The sequence below is a fragment of the Eschscholzia californica genome, unplaced genomic scaffold (genome assembly GCF_041429995.1).
Source record: "Eschscholzia californica isolate CP2 unplaced genomic scaffold, dmEscCali1.0.p SCAF_6, whole genome shotgun sequence".
NCBI classification, from domain to species: Eukaryota; Viridiplantae; Streptophyta; class Magnoliopsida; order Ranunculales; family Papaveraceae; genus Eschscholzia; species Eschscholzia californica.
The window spans coordinates 2,989,133-2,999,365 of record NW_028238483.1 but is presented as its reverse complement, the minus strand read 5'-3'; the positions used below and the strand labels follow the sequence as shown (position 1 = coordinate 2,999,365).

Below are 10,233 nucleotides of genomic sequence, written 5' to 3'. Positions count from 1 at the left end.
GTGCATTTTGGCCATGAGAATACCAGACCCATGTAGAGACAGTCAAATAATTGATCTTCTTGAAAGCAGTCTCGAAAATCTGCAAAATGACCTGCTCGAACTAGGTCTCCTCCCAACTTTTCATGTGCATAAAGGATCGAGTTAAAGTCTCCCATTAACAACCAAGGCACATCTTGTTCTCCCACAACAGTTTGAATATGTCTCCATAAGGTACGACGACCCTCCACTGAATTTAATCCATACATAGCAATCATAACAGTTGGGCCATTCTAGTCCGCTCGGACCACCCCCCAAGGGCTCAAGTCGAAATAGTCTGATGAAGGTGGCTCAAGTCAAGATCGACCTAGTGTCTCAATTTTAGAGGAGAAAAATCAAAAAGAGGAATAAAATGTTTTGAGAAAGAGGAGTCAAACAGATGGAGTTAGGTTTTTTTCCAAGGGTTTCGAGGTTGTGGAATGTGGATCTTGAAAGGGAGCAAGAGAGAGAAACAGTTAATAAGGGAGCCGATCAAGTTTGGCCAGTCTAGGGGTGGGAATCGGTCCGGACCGGTCGGTATCGGACTCTAACTTCATCGAACCGGTCGACTCGGACATAAACTGTTGGCGACCACCTATTTACTCGGGCGGACTCGGACGGTCACTCTCAAGAATTCTTTGTCCATTGACCGTCCAAGACCGTTTATTTTACCGGTCCAGTCGGACACCGGACGGTCTCGGTCCGGACTTTCCAACAAATTTACTTAATTCAGAACTTTATTTTTATTACCACAAACAAAATTACTTACAAATGAAGATGTTTAGCCCAAGAAATCAAAAGTAAATATAAAAAAGAAAAAACACACTTGATCATCATTTGACAAGATATAATTAAGCCATGCACTAATGTTTGGTCTTCCAGAGGACTATATGACTATAGCCAACGATCATCATATATTCATATGTCTATAAAATTCAACGGTCAATTTCTAAAAATGAGGACAGTTTAGTCGGTCAACCTATTCGGTCACTCGTACTGGTCGGTCACGGTCGGTCCTGCGACATAGGATTTTGACCGTGACCGTCCGCCAATTCTTTCGGGCCGGTCGGACACTGGCCGTTATGACCATCGGGTGTCCATGGACACTTTTTATCTCGGTCGAACGGGTCGGATAGCGGTCTTCCGGATCTTTTTCCCACCCCTAGGCCAGTCAGCACTCAAGGTCGACAGTACGGGCCCTAACTTTTTGGGGCCCTAGGCGAACGTTGGAGGCCTACACTTAAAAGTAGAAAAAAAGTGTAAAAGTTAGAGACATTCACATTCCATATTCACCTTTCTTACTTGAGAAGAGTATAAGAGAGGAGCTGTGCTCAAATAAACACAAATCTCAAGTGAAAGTTAGCATAAGCTTTAATGGCTACACTCAATGCAACGACTTCCTTTACTCTGTCCAAAACCCTAACTTTTTCTCAGCAACGTTTTACATCTTGTCTCAATATTAAACCCTTTTGTCTGAATCCAACCAGAGTTAATGGTATCCTAAGGAATAAATTCATTTCAACCTGTTTTTCTTCTTCTTTTTCTCGTTTCCCCCATTTCTCGAGCTGTGCTGTTTCCTCTGGTGGTAATGGAGTTAATGAATCCAACGACCCAGAATCCCTTGATGCCATTACTCTTGATGTCAAAGTAAATAAACCCTCTCTCTTCTCTCTCTCTGTCTAGATCTTCTTGTTTTGAGTTGAAGAGTTGGTTTTGCAGGGGATGATGTGTGAAGGATGTGCAGGAAGTGTGAAACGTATGCTAGAAAGTCAAGTAAGTTATATTCTCTTCAGTCTTCATTGTTAGACTTTGTCTACTGATACACTTTTATTTTGCTTTATAGTTTGTGAAGTTTCCACTTTCCAATTGGAGAATAGGGTTTACATTCTTTTGAATCTTTTGTAGTTGATTTCTGGTGACAACATGTAAAATCTGTACAACCCCCTTTTGTGCTTGCATTTGCTGCTACAAGCTGGCAGAAATTTCTGTTTAAAACATATAAAATCTTTTGTAATTGAATTCTCTCCAATACAAATATTACTTTTTTCAGCTTGTGATGACATTTTGGAAAATGTTTAGTTTGGTTGATTTATCAAATATGATGCTTCTTTTTCTTTCTTTCATCCATATGCTTAAGCAAATGGTTTGTCTTTTATTAATCCAAGAACTCCAACTCCCATATTAGATGAGTAGTAACAAATTGAAACACAAGCAACAAAGATTCCTTACTGGAAATAATTAAAACACAACAGGGAAACTTATGTTATTTATGGGTAAGCGTGGGTCTTTAGCGTGATAATACACATTTCACCTGCCTTGGTGTATATACATAATAAGTAAAAAAGCCAATGGCTTTTTGAAATAACTATAAGTGACATATTTATTATGTGTAATTGTGATTTGTGTGTAAAATATTATCTCTAATTATCAATCAGGTAATTTTATATATTTTTCCATTCCAAAAATGTGTGAGAATAGTCCCCCACATGGGAGAATGAGGATCTAGCAACCAAGAATATAATATATAGGTCATCTTCTGTAGTGCCCCAAATCCCAAATCTCAAGCTAACCGCCTTAAAATCGAAGATTTAAGACCTTCAAACTGGATTCACGAGCAACACCTACCATGAGTGCACAATCAATACCTGAAAAACAAAATAGCTGGGTTAAAACCCAACTGCAGTAGGTTTCCTCAAACCTAAGTCTCGGGTAGGCAAGCTCAATCCCCAATCAAGGAAGCATTGCATTCATTTTCATTATTGGCATTATCTGAAATTTAACTGTGAATACTAACATAATATATCAGATTTATCCAATCCCTCTCGAAACTAATAATTTATGTCCTTTGATTAATTATTAGGTTTTCCGGTTCTCGTATTTTAATCTAATACTAACCTTGATAATACAACGATCTTTCCTTTTTTTTTTTCAGCACATTGAAAATATCATGCCTTTAACTAAGGTAAACCTTTATAGCCACAAACTTGGCATGTACGTCGACAAACACATTATGTCGAAAGACACAATCATCAAACTCTCGTTCAAATATCTCAGACCAATACACAACAAACATTGACTCTTATCAAGAATTACAAACAAGCTCACCAAACAATTCAAGTCAACAACATATGACAAGTCAGAAGGGATGATGCTCATACTAGATCCTCACGTGGATCGCAATCTCAAACAAGCAAATAAAAATAATAATTAACAAACATAGACTCACCACTAGAAGGTATCTACCTAGGAGATACATTACCTAAAGAACAGAAACCATGTGAATTATCTCAATAAATTCGTCCATCGGAGACTGTTCTGACACCTTTTACGAAAACAATCATACCTTCTCACTCGAAAATCGGATTAATGAACCGTTTGAACTACTAAAAATTAGACGAACAGACCTTTCCAACGATATAAGAATCACACTTAGATTCATTATATATCTACACCAGATTCAATTTTAATATAAACCGACGTGCAGTAGACACTGTTCTGACACCTTGTACGAAAACTATCGTAACTCTTCACTCGGAACTCGTATTAACAAACCGTTTGAACTACTAGAAAGTAGACGAAGAGACCTTTCCAACCATATAAAAATATCACCTAGATTCGTTATATATCTACACCAGATTCAATTTTAATATAAACCGACGTGCACTAGACACTGTTCTGACACCTTGTACGAAAACTATCGTAACTCTTCACTCGGAACTCGGATTAGCGAACCGTTTGAACTACTAGAAAGTAGACAAACAGACCTTTCCAAACATATAAGAATCACACCGATATTCTTCATATATCAATACCATATGTAAGTTGAATTTAGACCGAAATACTGTCCTCTCTACATGTTTTATGAAATTCTAGATAAAACTAGTCTCTAGGCCATTTAATCGTTCTTTCATGTGATTAACAATACTATACCTATCATGGAATAAATTAAAAGAGCCTACAAAAAAATTAGGAGATAGGAAATCTACCTCTTTTCGCCTTAGATGACTTTAAGACCACAACCATGGCTTGTTCTCTCACTAGAGAACTTTATTTCCATCACTTTTCTTCTTTATTCCTCATCCCTTCACTAAGGAGAGGCTGCACCCTCTTTCTTTTCTATAGGGTTTCCTCAAAAGTGAAGAGAAATAGGGTTTTTAAACCCACCAGTATTTCATCTAAACAAAATTGACCTAGACTTTTATTATTTCCACCCAATTTGGTATATCAAGAAAATAGGGGTGTTACATCTTCACTCATTGCCAATTGCTTTAGTTAGATGACCACAAACTTAAAACGGTATCGGAGCTAGGCCCACCAATGATGGGCTTAAAACCCACATGTGCTCCATGCCACCCAAAAAATAGAAAAAGAACACGTGTTGGGCTAAAAAAACGCCACACGTGAGGGGGCGTGTGAGAATAGTCCCACATGGGAGAATGGGGATCTAGCAACCAAGAATATAATGTCTAGGTCCTCTCAACTCATTGCCAATTGGTTTTGAGTTGGATGACCACAAACTTAACATGTGAGAATAATCTCACATAGGAGAAAGGCGATCTAGCAACCAAGAATATAATGTTTAGGTCCTCTCCACTCATTACCAATTGGTTTTCAGTTGGATGACCACAAACTTGACATGGTAACAAAGCTAGGCCCACACGTGATTAGCTTAAAACCACGCGTGCTCCACGTCACCCGAGAAGAAAAAAACACGTGTTAGGCTTGAAGAACGCTACACGTGAGGGGGTGTGTGAGAATAGTCCCACTTGGGAGAATGGAGATCTCGCAACCAAGAATATAATGTCTAGGTTCTCTCCACTTATTGCCAATTGGTTTTGAGTTGGATGACCACAAACTTAACAAATATCCTTAGCAAATAAAATTTACTTTCTTTCTCAAATGTTCTTCTACCTCGAATTTAGAGAGAAATGTTTTTAAGCCGACAATCTTCTAGGAAACAAAGAGGAAAATGAAGCTTCACCGATCTTCACCAAAACCTAGTTTCGAAGAAGATGAAGAAGAGGAAGAACTTTTGAGAAAGAAAGTAAATTTTATTTGCTAAGGGTATTTGTTAAGTTTGTGGTCATCCAACTCAAAACCCATTGGCAATGAGGGGAGAGAACCTAAACATTTGTATATCAGAAAAAAAAAGAAAATGAAGAAGAGGAAGAAACAAGGAACAAAGCTTCTTTTTCTCCAGGGCTGACCCTGAGATTTCGGAGGCCCGAAGAGAATTTTAAGAAAGTGGCCTACACGTGTTTCATAAGAAAAAAAAATTTGTATATCAGAACTTTCTAAATTTTCCTTGCACATAATGTGAGGTTTAAACATGACACTTTTGTTCAAAATTTGCAGTCTAAATCTAACGATCTAATTGAGTTACTCGGATCCGGGTAGAGCCCATGTATGTCTTTAATCGATTTACCAATCAAGTGATTCAGCGAGTTCAAAACTCATTTTGAGTCAGTAGCTTGTTTAGTTTCCTTTCTTTTAACCGAAAAAAATAAGTATTAGAAAATGATTCTCTAAGAAAAGAACCAAAAAAAAAATTCAGCCTTCTTTTTTTGGTGCTTATGGTGATAGTGTTGGTTGTGGCGTTGAGGTTTAGTAATGGTGGTGTAGCGGAGGTGCGGTGGTAGAGGTTTAGTAAATGTGGTGGTGGTAGTGGAGGTTTAGTAGATCTCTATTTCCCAATCATTAAGATGCCTTCTAGTCTGAACAAACCGAACTTCTCGAACCCAATCATACGAGTTGTGAACAGAAATGTCTTTGGAGGCAGCAACAAAGTAAATGGCTGGGCATCTAGCTTTAAGAGGTAGTTGGTGGCACCATATGTCATGCCAAAAACTGATGTTGATACCATTCCCAAGCTTCCATTTTATAATCCCGTCGAACTCTTTTGCATTACCAACAATCCGTTTCCAAACACCACACCCATAAGAGGTTGTGATAGGTTTGTGAGCCCAACCACCTTGCAGCAGCCCAAATATTTCCACTATTATGTTTCTCCACGGAGCCGTCTTTTCATTTGCTGGTCTCCCTAACCATTTCGACAGAAGAGCTTTATTCATGTTTTTCAGATTATGAACAATGTAGTAGGCCTTCAACTTCGATTTCTTTTGAAATTTTAAACCAATTTCTGGACGAGGTAATAACGTTTTGAATTAGGTTTAGGTTGTACTTAATTTTTTATCATAAGAATGGAAATACTTCTAGCTTATGTTGCTTTGGATAATAACTATGGTAGTCTTAGATTTCTTATGCTTTGTGTATGACGAACAGCCACAGGTTTTTTCTGCTAATGTCGATCTTGCAACAGAGACGGCAACTGTATTGCCTGTCCCTGAAGTGAAGGTCAATCAGAACTGGCAAAAACAGTTAGGAGAAACACTTGCCAAGCATTTGACTAATTGTGGATTTAACTCCAACATTCAAGGTTTGTATCTAAACCCCTTCTACAATTATATAATATGAACTCAATGATCTGAATACTAAATTTGAATCTCGGAGGTGCGGACACGTCCAGTGACGTTCTAGCAGTGGAAAAACCGACCAAGTCTTCTGTCCCAACTCCCGAGAAGCCAAATATGTTTAATATTCTTTTTGGCTTATACTAATCAGCTTGGGTCAGTATATCTGGTTTTTGAATAAGCCAAATCCCTGTACGACCCAAATTTCTGTCCATTTCTTCCTCTTTGTATACAAGTACAATCATGTGAGAATCTCCAATTTGGTATTACAAAAATCCAGTCCCCCTTCCTAAAGATAGTGTTATTTCGTGGCTTCCATAAACCCCACAATGGCAGGACGAATCAACTTCCATAAACCCTAGACTCTGACTAGCTATCCGTTAGAGTAGCCTTTATAAACCAGCCCACCTCTATACAGTTTCTTGCTTTGCTTCTGCATTCTTGTTAAGATTTTTGGTATTGTTTGACTGTGACACAGTAATAATCTTTGCTTGTAAAAATGAGCTATTAATACTGACGAATAAGAAGCCATCCTGTTCATATATACTACTGGTTCCTTGTATAAAAGCTACAACTTTTTGGGTTTACCCTGGGTGAATTTGTCCACTAGAGGCCTATATAAACCAGTCATCCTAAGAAAATTCATGGTTCTCCCGTGTGGCCTAGTTAATATTTAAGTATTGTTGGAGATGTTCGTAGCGAAACTTTGGTTGTACATTATTAACCCTAATATCTACGACTAAGAAAGCTATGTTGTATTAGGCGTGAGGTAGCGCCTCACAGAAAGGCAGCAAAGGCCTTTTTTACTCTCCTCCACCTATACTAGTAACAATCCTAGCTTAATGCGTACACAATTCACAAATTTTAATCACTACTCACTTGTTTGTATGTAAAACAATGAAAGAAGAATGAATAAAATATAAGAGTTGAGAAGGGGAAAAAAGATAAGTAGAAGAAAAAAGTCCAAAGACAGACTATGGGTTGCTGAAAAATAGCAAGAGATACAAGAAGAAAAACATAAGAAAAGGAAAAGAAGATAAGAAGAAGAAAAACAAAATATAGCTAAGCTAGGTTGACTAGTTGTTGCTCAAGCAAACATGCTCTTAAAGAATGATCTAGGAAGGGAAAAAGGAGTGAAAAAGAAGAAAAAAGTGAAGAAGAAAAAGAAAATTTGAAGAAGAAAAAAAAAACAGTGAAGACAAAAGCTGGTTGAAGAAGATGCAAAACATAGACAAAACGAGTAAAAAAGTGGAGACCAAAAAGAAGTTACCTTGAAGTTCCATGAATGAAGAAGAAGATGACCATTGTTTTGAAGAAGAAGAAGAAAAAGAAGAATAAGTGTTTTTCGGTTTTTTTCTCTCGACTGTTTTTATTGAATCAGTAGTGATAGAGCAAGGGAAATTCTAGACAGATTTGGGAGAAAATTTCAAATCAACGGCTTCAATTTTCTCTTGAATTAAGACACAAATCAAGAGGAAGTTTACGAACGAACCTCAACGTTGATTTGGGATTAATTCTCTCCCAAGTTTGCCTAGAATTTTGCTTGCTCTATCACTACTGTAATGGATTAGGGATAAGGGAAGAGTGAGAAAAACTGATTTCATCCTAACATAAGTCGAGTGGACTTGGACAGTTGGACCCAACTGTTTTCAATTGCCATATAGGCACCCTCATTGCTTCTGTATCGCCTCTTGATGATAAAAAATGGTCATTCGTTGACTAAGGTCAATATGTCAAGAAAGGACTAAAAACCCAACTTGTCAACCCGTGTCAAGTCACCAAGGAGGTGAATTCGGAAGAGCTCTACCACTCAAGCCTAGAATTGGGTGGTCGGTACGAGTGCCCTAGGCGTCTAAGCCATGCTTTGGCTCTAAATACAATTAGGTTAGCCCTGGATTCTGGTAAATAAGGAGGTCTGCATAAGTGGGGCCGATACTTCAATCCCGAAATATAGGGTATAAGCGTGCCTAATGTTTTCTCGACTTAAGCCCGAATCTGATTTAAGATCATAAATATTTAAATAACTTGTGATATGAGAGTCCTATGTTGAAAAAGTCGGGACTAGTCCCCTGCTAGTCGAAGACTAGTCCTCTTTCGGCACTCAGGCGACTCGACTAGGGTGAAAACCCTAGTCGGTACTAATTTCGAATAAAGCCCCGACTCTGCCCGCCTAGGGTCGAGTTGGCTAGTCGGGACTTATAAGGCAGCAAGTCTATTTTTGCATTGGAGATGGATTTTTAAAGAAAAACTCTAAAAAATCCTATGTGGCACTCTAAGATTTAGAGTTTGAGTGTTGCATTGGAGATGCTTAGAGCATCTCCAATGCAAGACTCAAGAAAAACTCTAAAAATCCTATGTGTCAAGTGTGAAAAATGGATCTCTAAATGGTCTCTTTCCTAGTTTTGGCCATTTAGAGACACTATTGCAAAACCTTCTCCAATGCAACACTCAAGAGAAACTCTAAAAACCTATATTTTGGTTTAAAACTAATTGATTTGCTTGTGTGGCACTTAGAGATCCTCAATAGGACACTCAAAACTTAGAGTGTCCTCTTAAGGATCTCCAAAATAAATCTTGACACATCACTTTAGAGATTCATGTTGAGTTTTGCATTGGAGATGAATTTTAAAGAAAAACTCTAAGAAATCCTATGTGGCACTCTAAGATTTAGAGTTTGAGTGTTGCATTGGAGATGCTCTAAGGTTGGATGTGAGAATGTCACATCTCCAGAGGGCCAAAATGGTAAAACACGTTCGCGCACATGGGTTTATGTCAGACGTACAATATCACATGCAGTATGCACATTTCGAAGGCAACATTTTTGTACAATGTTATGACATTTATGGTCTGCTTATATGCACAAATGACAGATTTTTGATAAGCGAATAGTAAAAATACGTCAATGGCATTTCTATCAATGAAGAACTAGATTTTGTACAATGCAGAATGCATATTTTTGGATGCCCAATGCATTTGACGTTATGTGATATACAAATGGGAAGTACGTTGCAAATAACGTTGTTTATGACGATGGGCTTCATGTTTGGACACTCATTTTTCTGACCTTGAACCGGCCCTTGGTTAACCCTCATTTTTGGATTTTTTGCCCACCCCTAAAATAAGTGGTATTTTGTTCAAGATCGGAGTAAGATATTATCTGAAATTTGGTGATTGATGGCAGGTTAAGGAGAGATTGAAGGAAGACACTCTTAATGATTCTAAAAGCTCTATCAGTGGAACCATCTCTACTGCTCTCTGGTAGTATGTTACTAAGCAGAAAATTGTAGCCAGAAAATTTGTTGAGTGTGAAGTAATATATGCATGAACGGATATCGCAATAGAATTTAGTTCACTGACTTAGTTTCTCACGTTTCAAAGTACAGAGAAAATTCATAACAAATCGAATAGTTAGTAGTTGATGCTGATATATTTTAATCATCTGACAAAATGTACCAGACTATGGGTGATCGTACCTACTTTGCCTAGCTATCAAAAATAAAGATATTTAGACAAGAATTAGGGTTTTACATAGTTGTGATGTTGAACAGTAACTAAAATATGTCTGGTTCTGTTTGTTAGGCCTTCATTTCAAATGATAATGGATGAGTTTCAAAGACGTGCTAAAATTATACTTTCTGGTTGTTCTTGTGGGCTTGAGGTAAAACTACCTGTCAGAAATATGAGAAGTTATAGAGAGAGAGAGGGAGAGAGAGAGAGAGAGAGAGAGAGAGAGAGAGAGAGAGAGAGT

At 37.8% G+C, this 10,233-nt stretch overlaps 1 protein-coding gene across 5 annotated transcripts; it reads left to right on the top strand.

The window, feature by feature from the left end:
• The first annotated feature begins 1,281 nt into the window (after positions 1 to 1,281).
• Positions 1,282 to 9,998, top strand: LOC147530818 (copper-transporting ATPase PAA1, chloroplastic-like). 5 transcript variants are annotated; one of them, XM_086648501.1, is made up of 5 exons: positions 1,284 to 1,326; positions 1,375 to 1,662; positions 1,735 to 1,788; positions 6,298 to 6,451; positions 9,667 to 9,998. In XM_086648501.1, the coding sequence occupies exons 2-5, from the start codon at positions 1,390 to 1,392 to the stop codon at positions 9,669 to 9,671; spliced, it is 486 nt and encodes a 161-aa protein (XP_086504627.1). In that variant the 5' UTR covers positions 1,284 to 1,326; positions 1,375 to 1,389; the 3' UTR covers positions 9,672 to 9,998. The 5 variants fall into 5 exon arrangements, 4 of the variants coding, with proteins under 4 accessions (XP_086504626.1, XP_086504627.1, XP_086504625.1 ...); XR_015227772.1 differs by having other exon boundaries at positions 1,290 to 1,662; positions 9,667 to 9,750; positions 9,790 to 9,998; XM_086648500.1 differs by having other exon boundaries at positions 1,282 to 1,662.
• Positions 9,999 to 10,233: the final 235 nt, after the last annotated feature.

What these genes read in the sequence shown, in the direction of transcription:
- LOC147530818 (XM_086648499.1), top strand. Translation starts at nt 1,390, where the DNA reads ATGGCTACACTCAATGCAACGACTTCCTTTACTCTGTCCAAAACCCTA. An exon ending in CCATTACTCTTGATGTCAAA is followed by an intron (nt 1,663 to 1,734) that starts GTAAATAAACCC and finishes TTGGTTTTGCAG; the next exon opens with GGGATGATGTGTGAAGGATG. An exon ending in AACGTATGCTAGAAAGTCAA is followed by an intron (nt 1,789 to 6,297) that starts GTAAGTTATATT and finishes TATGACGAACAG; the next exon opens with CCACAGGTTTTTTCTGCTAA.